This window comes from Macaca fascicularis, chromosome 16 (assembly GCF_037993035.2).
Source record: "Macaca fascicularis isolate 582-1 chromosome 16, T2T-MFA8v1.1".
NCBI classification, from domain to species: domain Eukaryota; kingdom Metazoa; phylum Chordata; class Mammalia; order Primates; family Cercopithecidae; genus Macaca; species Macaca fascicularis.
Window position 1 is genome coordinate 33328257 of NC_088390.1, and position 23019 is coordinate 33351275.

General features: G+C 47.9%; 1 protein-coding gene across 4 annotated transcripts; it reads right to left on the reverse strand.

Annotated features, from left to right (window-relative positions):
• Positions 1-6228: 6228 nt before the first annotated feature.
• Positions 6229-22042, reverse strand: LYRM9 (LYR motif containing 9). 4 transcript variants are annotated; one of them, XM_065531124.2, is made up of 5 exons: positions 21782-21826; positions 20560-20652; positions 10515-10658; positions 8253-8345; positions 6229-7360 (listed from the first exon to the last, which is right to left on the reverse strand). In XM_065531124.2, exons 2-5 carry the CDS (start codon positions 20566-20568, stop codon positions 7343-7345), a joined length of 264 nt encoding a protein of 87 aa, XP_065387196.1. In that variant the 5' UTR covers positions 20569-20652; positions 21782-21826; the 3' UTR covers positions 6229-7342. The 4 variants fall into 4 exon arrangements, with proteins under 4 accessions (XP_065387196.1, XP_065387198.1, XP_065387197.1 ...); XM_065531126.2 differs by lacking the exons at positions 20560-20652; positions 21782-21826 and adding an exon at positions 21992-22042; XM_065531125.2 differs by lacking the exon at positions 20560-20652.
• Positions 22043-23019: the final 977 nt, after the last annotated feature.

Below are 23019 nucleotides of genomic sequence, written 5' to 3' on the forward strand. Positions count from 1 at the left end.
GTTGCAGCATGCATAATACTTCATTTCTTTCTCTTGCCAAACAATATTCCATTGTGTGGCTATACTACATTTTATTTATCCATTCTTTAGTTGAAGGACATTTGTACTGTTTTCTTTTTTGGTTTTTATGAATAAGTCTATAAACTTTTCTGTACAAGATTTTTGTGTGAACGTGTTTTCATTTTCCTTGGGTATATGCATAGGAACAGACTTGCTAGGTTAAACAGTAACTCTATGTTTAACATTTTAAGGAGGCTGGGCGCGGTGGCTCAAGCCTGTAATCCCAGCACTTTGGGAGGCCGAGACGGGCGGATCACGAGGTCAGAAGATCGAGACCATCCTGGCTAACCCGGTGAAACCCCGTCTCTACTAAAAAATACAAAAAACTAGCCGGGCAAGGTGGCGGGTGCCTGTAGTCCCAGCTACTCGGGAGGCTGAGGCAGGAGAATGGCATAAACCCGGGAGGCGGAGCTTGCAGTGAGCTGAGATCGTGCCATTGCACTCCAGCCTGGGCAACAGAGCCAGACTCTGTCTCAAAAAAAAAAAAAAAAAAAAAAAAAAAAAAAAAACATTTTAAGGAACTGCCAAACTGTTTCCAAAGTGGCCACACCACTTTACATTCCCTCATCACTGGATGAGGGTTCCAGTTTCTCCACATCCTCACCAACACTTGTTATTATCTCTTTTTTATTATAGCCATTCTACTGGGTGTGAAGTGATAACTCATTGTGGTTTTGATTTGCATTTCCCTAATGGCTGAGAAGCATCTCTTGTGTGCATATTGGCCACTTGTATATCCTCTTTGGTGAAATGCCGGTTCAGATCCTTTGCCTATTTTGGTATTTGGTTTCCATAGCATTTTTGCCCTTTTAATGGGAGTGTTAAGCTGGGAAGGTGGATAGTGCTTGATTAATGCTTGAGTTAACATGAGTGGATGAGAATGGCTCCCTACATTTGGAGAAGCTTTTGTTTGGCTATGAAGGCCTGGGGCTTTTTCCATATTCCCTGTGCTCTCCCTCTGTTCACTTTTAAGCCAGGGTTCTGACCCAGGTTGTTTTCTGACCCAGCTAAGTATGCAAGGGAAAAAAATAGGAGCTTGCACCAGAGACAGCATGAAATCCACACTGCAGCAAAGATGAAGACAAGGATGAGGATGTTTGTTTACCTCCAGGCTAAGCCTGGATTGGCAAGTTGTCCTCTTGGACAATTCCTCTTACCTTCTCTTACTTAAGAGTTTTAAAGATTAGTCATGTGAATAGAAAGATGACAGTATCAGAAAAACATGTCAAGGAATTCACTATTTCTCAGCCAGACTTGTTAGCAACAGAAGTTATAGGTAGTGGTGTATCTGTGTGTGTGTGTGTGTGTGTGTGTGTGTGTGTGTGTACTAACGTCTATAAATAGGAAACAAACTTTTAGAAAAATAATACTTTAAAAATTGACACATGAGGCCGGGCGCGGTGGCTCAAGCCTGTAATCCCAGCACTTTGGGAGGCCGAGACGGGTGGATCACGAGGTCAGGAGATCGAGACCATCCTGGCTAACACGGTGAAACCCCGTCTCTACTAAAAATACAAAAAACTAGCCGGGCGAGGTGGCGGGCGCCTGTAGTCCCAGCTACTCAGGAGGCTGAGGCAGGAGAATGGCGTAAACCCAGGAGGCGGAGCTTGCAGTGAGCTGAGATCTGGCCACTGCACTCCAGCCTGGGCGACAGAGCGAGACTCCGCCTAAAAAAAAAAAAAAAAAAATTGACACATGAAAGAAGCTTCTGGATTACTGTGTGTAATCATAGCCACCTAAAACTGATGGGGCCACCCATTTCCAGAAGCCATACAGATCAATAAAAGAGCAAATTAAACCATTCATAACCCAGTCCAGATGGAGATATAGATGGGATTCTCCATAAATAGGAGGTGTTCAATGTTTGTTGAATTAAAGAATGAATGGGTAAATGAATATACGGCACACTGCAGAGGAAATGGGCATGCCCTTCCTTTGGGACCCGACTGCAACCCATACAGAGCCCTAGCACTTCTCACACTGCATAGTGTGTACAGGATTAAAGGTCTGTCTACCACTGGACGGTAAGTTCCAGAGGCAAGCACTGTGACGTATTCATTCAACAAATGCTTGGGAAGCTCATACTATGTGCCAGACACTGTGCTGGGTGCTGGCAGGATGAGAGTGGTGAACTAAACCAAGTCCTTCCTGTGGAGCTCACTGACTGTCTATGGACCGATTCTTCCTTCGTGTCCTCATCGTCTGCTCAGTCCAGGGATGCGGTAGACCCTAGTAAGTGTTCCTCCTCCTTTGCTCACCAGATCTTTTTTTTTTTTTTTTTTTTTTTTTTTTTTTTTTTGAGACGGAGTCTCACGCTGTTGCCCAGGCTGGAGTGCAGTGGCGCGATCTCGGCTCACTGCAAGCTCCGCCTCCCGGGTTCCCGCCATTCTCCTGCCTCAGCCTCCTGAGTAGCTGGGACTACAGGCGCCCGCCACCGCGCCCGGCTAATTTTTTGTATTTTTAGTAGAGACGGGGTTTCACAGTGGTCTCGATCTCCTGACCTTGTGATCCGCCCGCCTCGGCCTCCCAAAGTGCTGGGATTACAGGCTTGAGCCACCGCGCCCGGCCCTGCTCACCAGATCTTTAAAGGAAAGATTTGAAGCTGTTCCACTGAGAAACATTTTGTCATTTCTTCGGAGAGGCTCAAAAGCAATCTTGCAGCCTCTGAGCAGTTCATTAGCAGATTGCTTTAACTGGCTCCAACCCTGCACCCTGCTTCTTTGATTCGTTGTTGAAACCATGTGCCTTTCTGGGGTGACCTTGTGCCTACCTGCTCCACACGGTGCTCTTAATCCCGTAAGGCACTGTTCTAAAGCCACTCATCACCTCAAACTACAGTCACCCACCCCAAGTTAACGAGTTTACTCCCTCAGGTCAAACCGGCCACAGCCATGGTTCTCCATCATCACACAAAGGGTGTCTGTTTTGTTTGTTTCGGATGCTCAAGTTAATCTCCACCCATTAGGGAGGCAAAATGGACAGGTTCATTTCAAGAGGATGGGAGGAAGGCTGGGTTTCAGCACTTGGTAACCTTCACTTTGGGAGAAATCCTCTCTCTGCACCAAGGCAAACTTCCTGGAGGAAGTGCCTGCCGGTTGTGCGGTGAGGGCAGTGTTCCCTCCTCCAAAGCAGCTCGCATCCATCGGTGCTAAGAAGACTTAGCCAAGAAATACTCACCATCTCCCAGCCTTTCTCATTACTAGAAAGCAGTGAGAAACAAACGAACGAAAGACAGACATCACAGTTTGCCTGCGATCATCATTCTTTCCATTAAGCCAACACTTAAGAGCTTACAGCCTGGGCAGCAGACACACAACTGGCCTGGAGGGTTCTGTAATGACCAATACCTGGTTCCTGCTTCAAGGGCTTCACTCTTTGGTGGGGGAGACAACTACATAAAGGGTTGATTACAAAATCGCCCCTTTGGAGAAGGTTCAAACTCCTTAGCAAGGCCTGCAAGGCTCTGCACGATTTGGTTCCCGTGGTGTATTCCAGCCTCACACCCTCTACTTCCACCCCTATTTTCTCCACTCACCGCGATGTCTTAACCACACCAAGCAGCATGCGAGTCCCTGAACAAGTGGTGCTACTTCTGTCCTTTGCTTAAACTACTCCTTGGCCTGAAATGCCCCTCTCGCAAGCTAGCAAAGATGCTTCTGTCCCCTTATCTGACAGAGGTGTCTCTGCAGCAGATCCCAACTGGGAGAAAGCGAGATGCCTGAATCTTTTTTTTTTTTTTTTTTTTTTTTTTTGAGACGGAGTCTCGCTCTGCCGCCCAGGCTGGAGTGCAGTGGCCGGATCTCAGCTCACTGCAAGCTCCGCCTCCCGGGTTCACGCCATTCTCCTGCCTCAGCCTCCCAAGTAGCTGGGACTACAGGCGCCCGCCACCTCGCCCGGCTAGTTTTTTGTATTTTTTAGTAGAGACGGGGTTTCACCGTGTTAGCCAGGATGGTCTCGATCTCCTGACCTCGTGATCCGCCCGTCTCGGCCTCCCAAAGTGCTGGGATTACAGGCTTGAGCCACCGCGCCCGGCGATGCCTGAATCTTAATTCAAGTTTTGAAATTTTATTTTCCCGAGCCTGGACATTTCACTTCATGCATTGAAACTGTTTTGTGACTTAAAAGTAGCCATACCTTTGGGTTTTTAAAATTTGAGTCCAGCCAAGAATGTTTGAGACTCTGTCTCAGTTTTCATCCAGGGACAGGGAGAACAGGAACCTCCAGAAAAAATATACAAAGGAATTGTGAGAGAAAAAGATAAATCTATGTTACGATCACATCCTATGAGCCACAATTGCTCAACCTCCAGGCAACCCACGCCTGTCTTTCCCTTAGACTGTGAGTCCCTTCCTGCGTGGAGGGAAGACCGTGCAGTAAATGTTCAATGAAGACGGGGTGGGCACACGGGCGAGAAATGGAACTGCACAGTGCAGGACAGGCTCTGCCCCAGGCATCATGTGCTCGTGTAGGACTCAAGGCTAGCACTGCCGCAGGAGTCAGCCTCAGATATGCAGGGTCTTGCAAAGGAGGCCCTTGTGGGTTTTAACATCTGTCTTTCGCTACACAGATAAACCCAGAAACTTTATAATTCAAATGCACCCCAGAAAGGCAATGTGAATCCAAAGGAGTATCTAAGTGTGGACAACATGTGTCAGATGCTTTCCTGCTGACACTTTGCTTGTGCAGTGGACACCAGGGAGAGCCGTAAGGACCCACTTGAAGAGAAGCGTAGGCTGGGCACGGTGGTTCACACCTGTAATCCCAGCACTTTGGGAGGCCGAGGCAGGCAGATCACTTGAGGTCAGGAGTTCAAGTCCAGCCTGGCCAGCATGGTGAAACCCCAACTCTACTAAAAATACAAAAATTAGCTGGGTGTGGTGGCGGGCGTCTATAATCCCAGCTTCTCAGGAGGCTGAGGCAGGAGAATCACTTGAACCCGGGAGGCAGAGGTTGCAGTGAGCTGAGATTGTGCCACTGCACTCTAGCCTGGGCAACAGTGTAAAACCCCATCTCAAAAAAAAAAAAAAAAAGAAAAGAAAAGAAAAGGAGAGAAGTATTGTCACCAGGTAAACCAAAGACAAGAGATGGAAGCCACATGGCTGACAGCCCATTTGTGTGCACTGCCATAACCTCACCACCCCGTGGGATGTGCAACCTGTAGCAATGAACAAAGTAAGCCTGACAGATTAACAAATCTGCCCCAAATCACACCACCACTAAGTGACAGACTGGGATTCAAATTCAGGTGTGTGTATCTCCAGAGCCCCTTCCAGCAGGCCACACTGGCTGACTCTGGGTCAACCCTTCATCTCCTTCTTCCATTTGCTTGGAGGTACTCTGGAAACCTTCAACTCTGGGCATTTGAGAATTGAGAGAAGAGATGAAGGACCCATCCCCACGGTCCGCACAGGGCTGGGAGTAGTGAAAGTCAGAGGGCAGGCTGGAAGGCAGGGCTGCTGCTGAGGATGGGAAGCTCTCCCAGGCTTCAACAGCGCCCCTGTGTGCACAGTGCCACACGCATCGTGCCTCCCCTACCGTGGGCCCCTGCACGACCTGGCTCACTACCCTCAGTGGCAGCACAGGGGCTGGGGGAGAGCAACCAACACACCGTGCACCCACCCCACCCCTTGCTGGCTCCCTCACAGGCCAGCCGCATGCTGGAGCTGGGCACCCACCGTCTGACACATGGCGAGTCAGCACAGCTGGACCAAGGACCTACCCAGGAACCACAGGTCACAGAACCACTCCAGGAGTTGGTCAAGAGCAAGTGACACTAACTCTATCCCAAACCTTTGTCAGCCTTCACTCATTTCTCTCCTGCTGGGAAAACATCTGGGATACAGCTGCCCCCACTCCTATGATTACAATACAGCCCTGCCACCTGAGAAGGGGCCCCCAGCTCAATGACGGGGTGCGGACAGGGGCCTGGCTCAGCTTTGGCCCTAGCCTGAAACCCCTCAGCTTGCTCATACCCTAGTGGGGCAGATGTGACCTCATCAACTGTTGTCTAGCAGTGGGGCCAGTCCCAGTCACCTTCTCTGAAGAATGACCCCTCCTGGGCAGCTTCATCTGACTTGACTGTAGGTTCTCAAGAGTGGATGACACTCAGGAGGGGGACAACGTATGCTTAGGGAATGTAAGGTTTATCAGTTGAGAAGACACACGAGCTTCCACAAATTGATATATTTACTTCATTGTCAGCGGAGTACACACGCACACATAAATATCTCTGAGTCATTTTAACTCACATAATTACAAGGATACAAACACACACTACTTCATCCCTGTGACTGAGTGCCCTTAGGGAATACTCAAATCCCAGTGGGACTTCTCTCTGCATCTTCTGGCCACTCTGGTCATTCTCCCTGAGCCCACCCACCTTCTCCCCCTCCCTTCTATTCTTCCACAATGGTGGCAAAGCAGGGAAGAGCCAGTGGAAACAGATTGCAGGTGCGCAGAGGCTTGGACAGGCCAGAGTCCACCGCAGCTGCTTTGGTGTCTCTCCTTGGTTCATGTGGTGGGCACTTCACCACTTCACGGACACTGTCAACTCCCTGAAGGCAAGGCCCAGGGCTTTGACTTCCCTGGGCATAGAGAGACAGTGGTCAGGAAAAGCAGCTCTTTGGCAGACTGCTGGGTGTGTGACAACTGTGAGGGCTCAGGGGCTACAAGCAGGGACAGGGCAACCTCGCAAACAAATAACTGAGACCCGACGCGGTGTGTACTGGAGCAGAGCTGTGCAGGGCACTGCAGGAAAAGAGGAGGGGGTAGGGCAGGACGGCTTCCTTGAAGGGAGCCCTTCAGGCACTGTCATGTGCCACATCCTGTGTGAGGCACTTCACCTTCATCTTACTGAATCTGGGATTCAAATCCAGATCTGTCTGCTTCTAAAACCCACGCGCTTTCTTCTGTACAGGTTGCTACCTGAGGGGACATCTGCTCTGGGACTCAGAGAATGATAAAGAGATCTCCAGAATAAATGAATCACTTTCAGAGAAAAGTAAAAGAACAAAAACACAAAAATAAAAAATACACAAAAGAAACAAAAAAATACCACATTCTCCCCAAATTTCACATCGTAAGTGGCTGGAAGTACAAACATAAAGGATGCTGGCAACATGGCCGCGGCAAGAGGAGACTCCGAAGCAAGGTCAGCTTCTCCTCTGATTTCTAGCTTTCAGCCAACAAGGCCAATGGATCTTCCAAACCTGCTGCTGCTGTTGAGCTCCAGAAGAGGCGCCTCTCAACTTCCAGAGGCCAGGAAGGCTCACTCTCCGGGCTCTCAGTTTTGTTTTTTATACTGCAAGACAGAGAGATTTGAAGTGGAGGAGGGAAGCCAACAGGGGCAGGAGGACTCTGGGGAAATCTCAAGCCTCCATCATCTGGACCTCACCTGCCTCCTGCAGGGGCTTCTTGGAGGTGGTGAAACCCAGGCAAGAGGCACTGGGCAGCCAAATCTCTAGTTCATGCCTGGACTCCCTTTCTTCTTTAATGAAAAAGGAAGCTGACAGGGGTGGGGAGGGAGGATAATAAGGAAACTGGGGTGCCTGTCCTCTCTGAGTCTTGTTTCAGGGGGAAAAAAAAAAATCCCAGGTGGAGGAGGACCCTTGGAAGCCAGTTGCTATAATCACTGGGTTTTTTTAAAATGGACGCTGGGTCCCATATCTGGAGAGTGAGTTAGAAGGACAGGGAGGTAGGGGCACACTCCAACTCTCTAGGGCCTCCTAATACCAGCATCTAAGGGCCAAGAAGCCAGTCAACATTCCTGACTCCCTCCCTTCCTCCACCAAAACATACTGAATGTTTCCTCCATAATTCTGCCCCAGTGTGAATACGCCCCCGAGACAGGGAGTCCCTCCCCAGGACAGCTTTCCTGTCTGTGGCGTCACAGCGCCACTTCCGGCTCTGGCACTATAGCTTCCCCTGCTTCTTCCTACTGACCCTCTCAACTCCATCAGCACTGTTGGGCGGAAATTTGCCTTTAAGGACGAAGAGTAAGAGCCCCTCCCCACTTGCAACCAGAAGGGATCTGCCTTCACCTTTCAGCTTCTGGAGGAGGGAAGCAGCTGGCTGGTGGCCTCCTCCACAGGGACCATTCTCAACTGTGGGGCAGGAGTGGCCTCTAGTGGTCATGGGGATCACAGCCATCATCACCCCAGCTCGCAGGCAGAGCCCGGGGGCCGAGCACCTACTTTGTTCATGATCCAGTCAGCATCTTCAATGGCCCTTTTAATAATCTGCTGGATTCTCTCAGGGTTGTCTTCATCTGAATGAACCCGAAAACTCTGCAAGTTTAAGCATAAGGAAAGATGACTAGGCAAAATTCCCAGGACCGACAGCTTCAGAGCACCAGTCACAGGCCAGGGACACTGCTGGGTACTGTATACCCAGCAGCTCTCTTCATCCCCCATAGACAGTTATGATTATCCCACACAGAGATGAGGAAACAGAGGCTCAGAAGTCCCCCCTTGGCTGCTGAACAATAGCATTTGAATCTTAGTCTATGTGACTGCAAAGCCACCAGGGTGGGTGCAAAGACTGGCCCCCAAGTTACCCCTAAATCAAGCTGAGCCCAAAAGCTATCAGGCAGTGGAGGCCAAGGGGAAACTTCCATCTCTCTTCCTCAGAAGAAGCTGTTTTCCCCAGGGTGAGATCTCTGCATAGGTTTCAGAGCAGGGAGGAAGAAGTAGGGCTTCTCTCAGCCCAGTGCTAGGAAAGCCACACAGGGAAGGAAGGGGAGGCACTAGACAGAGTAGTTTCAGGAAATCCACCCAGGCCCAATGCAGAGCATGGGATGCTGTTTGCTTTTGACCAGATGTTCACCCTTGAGAAGCAATCTAAGATTCAGGTTTTGCTTTCCAAAAAGAACTGGCGCCACACGTGGTGGCTCACGCTTGTAATCACAGCACTTTGGGAGGCCAAGGTGGGCAGATCACCTCAGGTCTGGAGCCCGAGACCAGCCTGACAACAAAGATCAATCCCATCTCTACTAAAAATACAAAGTTAGCTGGGTGCGATGGCGCATGCCTATAATCCCAGCTACTCAGGAGGCTAAGGGAGGAGAATCCCTTGAACCAGGAGGCGGCGGTTGTGGTGAGCCGAGATTGCACCGTTGCACTCCAGCCTGTGTGCAGAGTGAAACTCCATCTCAAAAAGAAACAGAACTGGCCTCTTTCCCTCCCCATCACTCCCAGCCCCACACATCCCCCTGCTCATCTTTAGGAGCCCCCTCAGCATACACCTCTGGGACGCCCTCCTTGACTCCCCAGACAGCTAACTGCTCCCTTCTCCACGTCTCCACAGCCCACTGTGGCTACTGCCACCTCTTTTTTTTTTTTTTTTTTAACTTTCCATATTATATTTGTATGAATTTTAGCTAACTTTCTATTTGGAAAGGATTTCTCACTTACAGAAAGCTGTGATAATAATACAAATAATTTCCTATCAGAATCACTGATTGTTAACATTTTGCTATACTTGCTTTATCATTCTCTTTATATAAGTATGTATAAGTCTTTTCAGAAGCATTTAAGAATAAGTTACAGACACCCCGTCCTTACCCCTAAACATTCCCATGTGTATTTCCTAATGACAAGGGCATTCTCTGACATAACCACAATAATCAAACGCAGAAGACTCAACATTGAAACAACACTATAATCTAGAGCCCACATTCCAATTTCATACACTGCACCAGTAACAGTGTTTTGTTTTGTTTTGTTTTTAGACAGGTTCTCACTCTGTCACCCAGGTGAGAATGCAGTGGCACAATCACAGCACATTGCAGCCTCGACCTCCCGGCTTCAAGCAATCCTCCCAACTCATTGTTTGATTTTTCTGTAGAAAAGACCAGGTTGGTCTTGAACTCCTGAGCTCAAACAATCTGCCTGCCTTAGCCTCCCAAAATGCTGGGATTACAGGCATGAGCCATCATGTCTGGCTCCCAGTAATATTCTTTACAGCAATTTTTTTCTGGTCTAGGATCATACATTACATTTAGTCACCATATCTCTTGAGTTCTCTAATCCAGAACAGTTTTGCCTTTCTTTGTGTTTCATGACACTGACATTTTTGATGAGCACAGGCCTATTAGTTGTGTGGCAGATGACCTCTCAATTTGGGTTTACCTGATGTTTTCTCAGGATTAAATTCAAGTTGTACACTGTTGGCAGGGATGCCTGCCTAAATGATGTCGTGCCCCACAGTCTATTTTAATTACCCACTTAGCTGCCTCATACGTGCCCTAGCACAGCTGGTATGCTGGCTGATGCACGCTGTGTTTCCTCGACAGAGAGGAGCTGGGCTGCCCAGCACCAGTTTCCTGTGGCTCTTACCACACTGCCACCTCACCACCATCTCAGAGACTAGCTCTGTGCCCTGGCCTTGACCTCTGACCCACACCCCCAAGCCTGCCATTAGAGGCAGCCCCCAGACCCGGTGGACCCAGCTCCCACCTGCCTGACAGCATGCTTGTAATGCTGCTGGATGCCCTTGGTCGGCAGCTGCCGGCAACAGCGCAGCAAGTATCGGTAGAGCTGCAGTGGCCTCTGAACCAGTTCTGCCCCTGGCAGCGGGGCCATCCGTGAGACCTTCTGTCCCTGGAAAACAAGGAGCATCACTTCTAGGGCATCAAGCCAAGTTCTATACTCAGCCCTGACCCCCAGGTCCCAGTACTCTGGGAAGCAGCCTTGGTGCAGTACAGTGGCCCCTCCTGTCCCATCCCATGGAGCCTGCGCCTTGCGGTGGGCTGGGCATTCAGTCCTACAGAAGCTCTAGCCCAGAGCAGGCCCGCAAGACCAAGGGTGAGTGTGGAGGGAGATGTACAGCCTCAGCTCTGGCGTCTTCTTTCTGGAACTCAACTTCAGATGGTGCGTGAGTAGGTGTCCCTCACAGGCAGGGTAGGGTAGATAAGCAGGAAGACCCTGAGGGGCAATCACTAGGAAAATCACTAGGAAACCAGCTCCGACATCAGTCCTGGTCTGGTGAGGGCACCAAGCCACAGAGGGGAGAATGCCTACAGGCCTGAGCTTCAAAACTCAAAGTGTGCTCCTGAGCCAGCAAAACCCACAGCACCGGGAGATCAACAGAAATGCAGTCTCAGGCCCCACCTCACACCCACCAGATCAAACCTGCATTTTAACAAGGATGCCAGGAGATTTGTATGCACATTTTAAAGTCTGAGAAACATGAATCTAGGGGACTCTGCACAGAGAAGACGCTGGACAGAGTCACCACAGCGTGGGCACATGATTTCATTTTGCTATGAGTTATCATAAAAATCACAATGGCCTGGGTGTGGTGGCTCACACCTGTAAGTTGGGCAGATTACTTAAGGTCAGGAGTTCGAGACCAGCCTGGCCAACATGGTGAAACCCCGTCTCCACTAAAAATACAAAAATCAGCCAGGCTTAGTGGTACATGCCTGTAATCCCAGCTACTTGGGAGGCTGAGGCAGGAGGATCACTTAAACCCCAGAAGTGGAAATGGCAGTGAGCCGAGATAGCACCACTGCACTCCAGCCTGGGTGACAAAGCAAGACTCCATCTCAAAAAAAAAAAGAGAATCACAATGAGCACTTGTTTGTCTCTATTCACTTCACATGTGATTAATGAACACAGTCACAGAGAGGTCTGATAACTTGCCCAAGATCACACAGCTGATAAAGCTGGAGCTTGGATTTGAACTCTGGCAGTCTGGTTTCAGAGCCTTCTTTTTTTTAAAAAAAAAAAAAAAAAAGGTATAGTTGACATATAACCAACTTCATATACTTAAAGTATGTAATTTGATAAGTGCTGCCACAGGTACACACCAGAGAAATCACCGCCATAATCAAGAGAATGAACATATCCATCATTCCCAAAATTTACCTCATACCCTTTGTAATCCATCCCTCCCGCCCTCCCTACGTCCCCATCCCCAGGCAACCGATGCATTTTCCAGAGTTTTGTATAAATGGAATTACACAGCAAGCTCTCTTTTGTGTCTGAGGAAACCATATTCTTCTCTGTATTAACACTCTCTCTCTAAAAAACCCACAACTCTAGCCTAACCTCTTCTTTTTTAAGGGAACTATGAGAGTATAGATTGTTTTAAATGCTAGGTTCTAGAATATATGGGCTTGCAAAGCTTTTATCAGGCTCCTGCCTGAACCTCTGCCACAGCATCTGCCTGGTGTCCCAGTACCTGGCTTGTCACTCCAGTCTCCTCCACCCCGTACCATGTGAGCTCTGGAATCAGTGTCCTGGGCACATCCCAGTCAGTCTCATGAAGTGTTCCCAGACCCCTCAAACCACCAAATGTGGTGCCTTTTGGTGCACATGCAGTTCCCTGGCCATGGACTCCTTCCCATCTTCTCCATGTGAGGAACTTTGTTCATCCTTCCAGGCTCAGCTCAGTGTCCTTCCTCCTGGAAGCCCTTACCCACGGTCCCTCTCTGGAGACAGAGGCACTCACCCTGTCCTCTGTGGGGCTGCAGTGCCCCCTCATGGTGCTGCCAGGGACTCATCTGCTACCTTGCCTGTGGCTCTCCCTGGGCTGAGCGCCTGGCCCACAGCGGGCTTCACTCACTGTTAACTAAACAGAATGAAGCTACTGTCTCCTCTGTATAGAGAGACACCCTCTATGTTCCAGATGAAGGAGCTAAAAGAGATCTAGCGACTGGCCTTAGTTTTAAAGGAACATATAAGAAAAAAAAAAAAAAAAAACCCTCCCCTCACCTCGCAAAAAGAACCAGAAACTAAATCCATCAGATGCCCTTAAACTAAGGAGGGAAGCTTAGGAAGTAGCTGGTTCCGGACGCTCCTTCATTCCATTTACATCCCATTATCTCCTCGGCAACAATAAATGTGTCTCTTCAGCTACGTTAGCCAATTCCTCCTGGTTCCCTGGGCTCTTGCTCTGATGCTGGAGTAGACAGGTGGTTGTCTGACCCCCACCATCCAGTCTCCCTTCTAGTAGCCCCAGTGTGTGATCTGGGGTGCACCCCTCCCCAGGCCTCAGCCCAGAAGGTCTGAGTGGGACTATCAGAGCCCTGCATCCACGTGGGTATAAGGACTGGCTCACACACGGGCATGTGACAAAAGCTAGTCCAATCACAGTGCATCGCAACACTTTTGCAGAAGTGGCGTGAAAGGACTCTAGCTCCTTCCCACTAAACTTGATGCTGGCAGGATTTGATCCTCTCTCAGTGAAGCCATCCTGCCTCCTCGAGAAGCCTGAGACCACACTCACATAGCAGAAGGCAGAACTGAGACCCTGAGATAAAAACAAGCCCAAAGAATTTATTTGGGCCAGGGGTGGTGGCTCACGCCTGTAATCCCAGCACTTTGGGAGGCTGAGATGGGTGGACTGCTTGAAGCCAGGAGTTTGAGACCAACCTGAGTAACATAGGCAGACCCTGTCTCTACAAAAAATAAAAAACTAACTGGGCATGGTGGCACACGCCTGTAGTCCCAGCTACTCAAGAGGCTGTGATGGGAGGATCCCTTGAGCTTCGGCAGTCAAGGCTGCAGTGAGCTGTGATCATACCATGGCACTCAGCCTGGATGATACAAAGTGAGACTCTGACTCAAAAAAAAAAAAAAAAAAAAAAAGAATTCATTTTGGCCCTAAAACCATCTACCTGAAGGAAGTCCTTCCTCTAGACTTCTCAGTGATCTGAGCCAATTAATCCCCTTTCACCAAAGCAGCTGGGGTTCATTGTTTTGTCACTTGTAACCCAAAACTTGTAACTGATGGACAGACCCTGACCTCACAAATTCTTCCATGATGCCCTCTGATGATTCCAGGCTGTAAGGAAGAGTCAGACAAGACAGGGATTCTCAAGTTCCTCCTGCTATCAATCATGACCGTGCCAGTCTGACTCACCACCCAGAAATCAGAGGGGAACCCGTTCCAGGGTGACCAAGACCATGAGGGGCAACCACAGGAGACATACCACCAAAGTCCCCAACCTGATGGGTAGACTCCACTGGCAGGCTTCCCCAAACTATATAAAGTAGTAATCAAATATTGTAAAATGCTAGTCGCGGAACAGATGGTTACCATCTGCAGTCCTCAAAATTAACATTTGGAAAGAGCACAACTTTGTTTCATTACTTAAAAACTCAAGCAATACTTAGTAACCAACCCAGCAAGTATGGGCGGCAGATTATTTTCAGCTCAATTATAATACTTAGTCATTCTCAGTAATAACTAGTAGAGAATACATGTGTGGGTCCACTTAGAAGAGCTAAACTAAAATGTTTTAATTTGATTTAAAGCGTGGGTTTGCTATTATTTAAGGGGCAATGAACCTCATAGCATCATTGCTAAAACTGCAGTCTAAGCCTCTGGGCCTGGCAACACTTACCTCCCTTGCCCTGCCCTTTGGACTTGATCTTGGCCTCTGCACCCTGGCTCCCTGCCTCTGTGATGGCTGCTCCATCTTCCCAGGCAACCAAACCAAAATCATCAGTCAACCCAGGTTCCTCCTCCTCTTCAATCCCCGTGCCACTGGTTTCTTTCTTTTCTTTTCTTTTCTTTTTTTTTTTTTTGAGATGGAGTTTCGCTCTTGTTGCCCAGGCTAGAGTGCAATGACGCAATCTCAGCTCACCACAACCTCCCACTCCTGGGTTTAAGTGATTCTCCTTAGTAGCTGGGATTATAGGCGCACGCCACCACACCTGGCTAATTTTGTATTTTTAGTAGAGATGGGGTTTCTCTATGTTGGGTCAGGCTGGTCTCGAACTCCCAACCTCAGGTGATCCGCCCACCTCAGCCTCCCAAAGTGCTAGGATTATAGGCATGAGCCACCACGCTGGGCCTCATGCCACTGGTTTCTAAGTCCTATCAAATTTCACCTCTGAATGCCCCTCATATTTTTCCCTTCCTCTCTACTCCACTGCATATCCTTGGGTCAGACTCTGTCTGGGACAACTGAAACAGCCCCTAGCTGGTCTCCCTGTCTTCCAGTCCATTTTCTGCCATCCTACTCTGCCCAAGAGCCAGAGTGACTCTTTCTAAAACATAAATCTCAAAGTGTCCTGTCCTTCATAAAACCCCTAATATCCACCCCTGCCCCCATCATTCATGGCAACTTTTCCCAAAATGTAGAACAAATACCTGAAATCATTTTAAGTAGTATATGGCCAGTATTTTTTATTGTAATGATTTTACATTTATTTTCATGTGCAATGAGGGGGAAAAAACACGTTTTCATAGGTATTAATGGCCTAAAGCATTTTTTTCAAATGGGCATAAAATTGATTTTTTTTTTTTTTTAATGTATCAAACAAATAATGCAATTGAAATGTGGACCCGGAAAAAATCATGAGGGTCCTGAAGTGTGGAAAGCACTGGTCTACAGAATAAAATCCAGGCTTCTGTCCATGGCCTGCAAGGCCCCTCTCGCTCTGGCCCCTACCTACCCCTCATCTGCACCTCTCACCATCCACGGCCTAGTCCAGGCAAACCGAGTCCTGTATGGCACACTCCATAACAGCCCATGCTGTGTTTGCCTGTTATGGTCTCGGCACTGGGACAGAATGTCTGGTGTGGAGTAGATGTATTCGTTGGGGTTCTCCAGAGAAATAGAACCTATAGGAGGGTGTGTGTGTGTGTGTGTGTGTGTGTGTGTGTGTGTGTGTGTGTGTGTGTATGAGAGAGAGAGAGAGAGAGAGAAGTTTATTATAATGAACTGGCTCGTGCAATTATGGAGATTGGCAAGTCCAAAATCTGCAGAGCCAATGTGCCAGTTCAAATACAAAGGCTGGAAGCTGCTGTAGAACCCGGAAGAGCTGATGTCCCAGTTCGAAAGTCACAGGCAAGAGAATTCTCTTCCTCAGGGAAGGCTTAGACTTTTCATTTTATTAAGGCCTTCAATAGATTGGAAAAGGCTCACCCATATTATAGAGGACTATGTGCTTTACTCCATCGAACAATTTAAATGTTAATCTCATCCACAGATACCCACATTGAAACACCCAGAATAATGTTTGACCAAATACCTGGGCCTCCTGTGGCCCAGTCAAGTTGACACATAAAATTAACTATCCTGGTGGACATTCAATTTCTATTTTGAACGAATCCTCCTACTTCTGCCTACTGTGCCCCTCTCTGCTTCCTGCACACCTCCTGCCTCTTCCACACTCAGCTCTGTGGCCTGGCTTCTCCTCCTGAAAGCCCTCACCGACCCGGCCACCATGCTCAGTGGTTACCTTGAAACAGCCTTCATCACCCCACATTACTCTAGGTCAGGCCTCTAGCTCAGGCTCTTGCCGGGGTTGCTGGAAGGGTATCCACCTGTCCTCGGGCCCCACCAGCCATTCTCCACATGGTGGTCACAGTGATTTGCCGAATTCCTGAATGAAAATCTTCACTAGACGTGAAAACGGTAGTGTGAGTTACGAATTTTCTTGGGTCATGAGACTGATGTAGTTACGTAGGAGAATCACCTTACTCTCAGGAGATGCAGGCGAAAGGATTTAGAGGTGACGTGTCATCAGGTCTGCAACCTCCTTTCAAATAGTTCAGCAAAAGACAGCACAGAGAGAAGAGTGAGGAAGATGAAGAAATGCAACAGAATGTTCAGATCGCATTTAGATGGTAGGTGTTAAGGGTGAACACTGCGCTGTTATTTCAACTTCCATATATTTGGAAAATTTTCCTAATAAAAAATTGCTTTAAAAACATACCTGGCAGGGAGCCACCCAGCCTTTCTCCCTACGTGTGCTCCAAGTGGCAGGGAACTCACAAGTCCCCCATTTTCACTCTGTTCAAATTATTGGAAAGTCCCTCCAGTTCTGAGTTAAAATTCCCCACTGTAAAGTTCCACTCACTGGTCTGAGCTCTACTCTTTGGGACAAAATCTTCCCTCACCTACTCCCAAGTCCAGCTTCTCATGATTCACAGTCAACTATCGCAGCCCCTCCCTAGTCCCTTTTCCAGTGTAAGCAGCCGGGAGGTGTTGTTGCGTCTCAAAGTGTCTCCGTCCCACGTGCCCTCTTCTGAATACACGTACCTTTATTTTTGACACCACTCTTAAACATGCTGTCCCACAAGAAAACAACAGTTTGGCCATGCTCTGACCAACTCCCCAGGCAGTGGCCCTGTTACCTCCTTTGACCCGGGAATTCAAGGAATGCAGCTCAGACTGCATTCTCTGCTGGGGCCCTCACGTGGCCCTGGCATTTGGCTCAAAGGCAATTTTCCATATACTGCTGTTTTTTTCCTTTTTTTTTTTTTTTTTTTTTTGAGACAGAGTTTCGCTCTTGTTCCCCAGGCTGGAGTGCAATGGTGCGATCTTGGCTCAACCTCTGCCTCCCAGGTTCAAGCAATTCTCCTGCCTCAGCCTCCCCAGGAGCTGGGATTACATGTTCATGCCACCATGCCCAGCTAATTTTTGTATTTTTAGTAGAGACGGAGTTTTGCCATGTTGGCCAGGCTGGTCTCAAACTCCTGACCTCAGGTGATCCACCTGCCTTGGCCTCCCAAAATGCTGTAATTACAGGCACGAGCCACTGCGCCCGGCTCCTGAGCTGTTCTTAAGTCTGTTTTCCCATCTTTTATTTTATGAGGTCATTCCAGAGTCACAATCTGCCACCATCCTTGGTGGGGGTCTGTTATATGACTGAATGTTATCCAACTCAATTCAACAAAACAAGAGCACAGAAACAGTCACATACCAGGTAAACACGGGGTAAGGACAAAGAGAGAGTAACCCTATATACTGGAAGCATCAGTCAACTACACCATGCCATTCAGAGTATCTAGCATGTGTACAACTCTGGACCCCAGCCCTAGGACTACAGAGATGAACAGTTTGGTATACCTAGCTCTCCAACCCAGAGCCTTGTGCAAAGCCGATGGCTCCCATCCAGGGAATGGGTAGGACATGCCAAGTTTGAGAGCTTTTCATTTTACCTCATTTAATCCTCACAACAATATTTTAAGGTAGGTATCATTAGTCCCACTTTATAGATGAGGAAACTGAGGCCCTGAGAGGTTAAGTAACTTGCCAGGAGCAACAAAGCTAGTATAGAGCAAGACCTGGAATAGAATCTAGGTCTATTTGATTCCAAAGACTATGCCCTTATCTGCTTCGCGAAACCACCTGCTATGTCTGAGCCACCCATAAAAATACTGACCAGATCAGGACTAAGGACCCCACAAAGAACTCCAGCAGGATTCATGCACGACTAGGTTCAAGCATTTATAAAGGCACTTGACTGCACTATCATCCAGTACTCCTCAATCTTCTCTACAAAACCTTGCTCCATGCCTTTCTGAAACCCAAGGACATCATCTGCAGCTTCCCCCTGCATATAGATGGAAAAAAAATCAAAAGAAAGAGTCACCAGGCTGACATCAATTACACAGATAAAGGAAATGAGCAACTAAAGAAATGCTTAACAACAAAGCTCTTACCAAATCCAGAGGAGAATATGACAGAATTTTTAAAAAGAGAAAATAAAGCTACAAAGGGAATTTCCTGGAAGTCAAGTGGTATCACTGGCACAGATGTTGAGAAGCAGGCCCACAGTCCCATTTAACCCCACTGTCCTTTTCCCTAACCTATGTCCCAATATAGGCACCTAAAAATAAATGAGAAAAAGTCATATATTAAAAAAAGAACGAAAGAATGGAACTGCAGAAAATAACCAGAAATTATGCCCTATTGAGCACTGATACAAGCTAAATTAAGCCTGCACAGGCCATTTTTTAAATATGCAATTACTCTTCTTGACAGGGAAAGTTGAAAAATAGAAATAGAGTGGTTTTGCTTCCCGCCCCCACCCACTCCAGGGCTCCATCTTGCACATCTGTGTTCTCCCAAGCTAGCAATGGGGCAGCAATCCCTGCCTCCCCCAGTCCCTCTCCTACACAGTCAAGGCTCTCCAGTCCCCTCACCCCCTTCCTGCCTCCTTTGCCCCTGTTGGCACTACCTTGGTTCCCAGCTTTGTACCCATACCTGGCTGGGACTATCCAAATACCTCCTGATCTGTCTCCCTCCTTCCAGCCCAGTCCACACAGTGCCACCCAAGAACACTTCCTAAAAAGCACACCCTGTCACTCCCCTTCCTCAGAACCTCTGTAGAGAGTTCTCTACCCATGGCCTTCCGAGATCTGTTTCAGTCCCTCTCATCAATCTCCCCTCCTGCTGTCCTTCCCATACCTCCTGCATTTTAGCCACAGACTGAACTTGGAGGACTTTGGGATCAGGTAGTCTGGGTTCAAATCCTGGTTCCATCATTTGCTAGTTCTAGGACCCTGGATGAGTTTCTTAACTTCTATCTCGAAGTCTGCTCCCCATCTGTCAGTGGGGTCCCTAATAAATAGTATTTCCTACATAGGACTGTTTTAAGAATGAAATAATGCTCCTAGACTACTAAGCATGATGCCTAGCACACACTACGTGTTTACTACTAACTGTTGTTGTTAATATCATCTCTGAAACATGCTGTGCTTTCCCCTACCTTGACTTCTTCACCTGCCTCAAGAATTCCTCTTCATCCTTAGAGGTCCAGTTCCCTGTCACCTCCTTCAGGTTTTCATTCCATGCTATTCACACCCCTATTACAGTCATCACACTGCTCTGTAATCACTTACTGTGATTATAATCACACATATATAATTATTGTGATTACAGAGCAGGTTTTGGAGACAAAGAACCCTAGTTTAAAAGCCTACCTCTGCTATTTACTAGCTGTGTAATCCTGGTCAACCTGGTTGACTTCTCTGGACTTCTGCTTCCCCCACTGTAAACTGGAGAAAAGAATAACCCACCTCACAGGGCTTCTGTAAAGACGAACCTAGCTAACATATGGAAAGTGCCTAGCACAGGGGCTGGCACATCTTAAGTGCTTGAACATCTTTTTTTTTTTTTGGCCTGAGACAGGGTCTCACTCTGTCACCCAGGCTAGAGTACAGTAGCATGATCAGGGATCACTGCAGTCACAACTGCGCGGGCTCAAGCGATTCTACCTCAGCCTCTCAAGTAGCTGGGATCACAGACACACGCCACCACGTCTGGCTAATTTTTTAAATTATTTATAGAAACGAGGTCTTGGCCTGGTTGGTCTCGAAAATCTAGGCTCAAGTGATCCTCCTTCCTCAGCCTCCTACAGTGCTGAGATTACAGGCATGAGCCACTGTGCCAGGCGTTGAACATCTTACCCTTTCCTACTTTACTTGGCTATCTGTTCCTTGCTGACTGTAAGCTTCTGGAGGACAAGAGACTACACTGTATTAGTTCAACACCTGTGAAATGAGGGGAAATGAGTAAGAAAATATATATATATTATATATATAATATATTTTGTATATATATTATATATAATATATATTTTATATATAATATATATTTTATATATATTATATATTTTGTATATATATTTTATATAATATATATTATATATTATATATATAATATAATATATATATCTTATATATTATATATATATATATTATATATATACTGTTATTAGTCACTCCTCCACAGTATGGTTCAGTTTATAGTACCTGAACCATAACAGAAGTTCCACAGATGTCAACTGATTCCCAAGTTGCCAGAGGAAACTAAAGCCAGTAGGAAACTGTCCTGAAGTCACGAACCTATGGCAGGTGAACCCAGAAAACATTATGCTACGTGAACGAAGCCAGTCACAACCGGCTTCTTAATGTATGATTCCATTTATACGAAACATCCAGAACAGGCAAATCTACAGAGACAGAAGTACATTAGTGGTTGCCTAGGGCTGGGAGAATGGGAGGAGATAGGAGGGCGGAGTGACAGCTAAAGGAGGTGTTTCTTTTGGGGGGTAATGTTCTAAAAAATTATGGTGACGGCTGCACAACTCTGCAAATACACTAAAAGACACTGAATTGGCCGGGCGCGGTGGCTCATGCCTGTAATCCCAGCACTTTGGGAGGCCGAGGCGGGTGGATCACGAGGTCAGGAGATCGAGACCATCCTGGCTAACACAGTGAAACCCCGTCTCTACAAAAAATACAAAAAATTAGCCGGGCGTAGTGGCGGGCGCCTGTAGTCCCAGCTACTCAGGAGGCTGGGGCAGGAGAATGGCGTGAACCCAGGAGGCGGAGCTTGCAGTGAGCCCAGATCGTGCCACTGCACTCCAGCCTGGGCGACAGAGTCAGACTCCGTCTAAAAAAAAAAGACACTGAATTGTGCACTTTAGATAGGTGAACTGTATGCTTCATAAATTACATCTCAATAAAACTGTTTTTAAAACAATATAACCACAAAAAGGATCAATCCTAGGAGCGAAAGGGTTTCGGCCACGGAGCAACTTGCTCTTACGCAGATGCATAAATCATCAGGTCAAGGTCGCTCCGGCCACCGGGTGCCGCGGGCAGAGGGACGGTGGAGGGGACATTCTCCTTTTAAAAGTGGCCAGGACGTGAGCCTCTGAGAGGCTGGACCCCCGGGCTGAACCGGACCCCGCGCCCCTCGATCGCGCCGCAGGCCTTTCCTGCTCCTCCAGGGCCGCCCGGCCAGGCCTGTGTCAAGTCCGGGCGCCGCGCTCCGGTGCACCCAGCTCTCGGGGGGAAGAGCGCGGACCGCGAGGGAAAAAATGCTGGCGCGGGTGGCCCCTAGGTCTTCTATAGGTCCGAGGACACCCGAGGCCGCCACATCCCTAGCCCGCCCCAGCCACCCAGTGGCTCCAGCCGCGGCTGCCCCCGCGCCCCCGCCCTCGGCCTCGGCCTGCGCGGCGCGGCTCACCAGCCTCCAGGGGAACGCCAGCCCCGCCGCCGCGGCGACGAGTGCGCCTGCGCCCCGGGAACTGAGCGGCACCGCCCCTACCCGGCGACGGTGAGCCCAGCGCCCTCTGCCGGCCGCGCGCGGGACTCGGGGTCCTACTGGGTGCCTCTTCCTTGATTCGACCCCACCCAGTTAAAAAGGAAAGCTGTCCCCACTAACAGCCTTCGTTACCTGTTACCTCAAACACCCACTCTGCCTTCTGGCTGTTGCTACGCCGGATATAAGCCCTAAAGGTACTCTCTCCTCCTTATTCCTGAATATGGATTGTGCTAAAATAGTAGGGGTGTTCAAGATCTCTGAAAGGCTTGCTGGAGGACTTTTCCTGAACCTCTCGTGTTGATGACAAGAATTGTGTTTGGATAGGAATCTGCGTTTTGAATCATTTCATCAAATTACAGTCCCATAACACCTGTCAAAAGAATAAATATGACAGTAATAAGCATGCTTCCTTTCAGACCCATCTATAATTATAATTGAGGAAAAGAATACAAAATTTAAACTTAGAGCTACTGCCAGTATCATTCTTTGAAAATGAAATAATGCTGTTTTATTAAATACTCTCTCCCTGCTCTCTCATGTTTAAAGCTCAAGTGCTTCTCTGAATTGATTTAAATACAAGTTTTATATCCTGAAAGAAATAAAGATGAGTCATTATCTTAAGACAAACCCCCTGTTCAATGATGCTGCTGATCTCTCCGCTGATGTCTAAGCGGGAGTTAGGTGGTTAGTGGGTAATATTGCTTCTGTTCACGTCTCTCTTCTCCAGGGCTTTTTAAACCTATTCGTAACGAAAAGGCTGATTTCCTTCAGACTCCATGTGTCGTTGATTTAACAGGACAACTTCTTACAATTTTTTCTTTTTCCTTTTTCTTTCTTTTTTTTTTTTTTAAGTAAAACATTGCTCCCCGATGGCACCTGGGAATTTATTTCTCTTCTCTTAGGAAAAGAGAAGCAGGGATATTTCTTAACGGAAGTTTTGTTTTGTTCCTCCCTTTAGGCTTTAGAGCTTTCTGTTTTCTTTTTTTTTTTTCTCTTCACCTAACATACTAGACTTCCCTCAAATCGGGGCTGGGGGATGGGAATGGGGGGTTCCCTCCCTTGAAATATTCAGATAATTGCCTCCATTTATTTTAAAGATGTAGACTTGGACAAATATATCTGAAAGATACAATTGTACCCTCATAAATCAGCCCTCTTAT

Bases quoted from the DNA above. Each gene is read 5' to 3' on its own strand.
- LYRM9 (XM_065531122.2), bottom strand. From the start codon at position 10,676: ATGCTCCTTGTTTTCCAGGGACAGAAGGTCTCACGGATGGCCCCGCTG. The intron at 8,346-10,514 runs GTGGGAGCTGGG...TTAAACTTGCAG, and splicing joins ACAAGCATGCTGTCAGGCAG to AGTTTTCGGGTTCATTCAGA.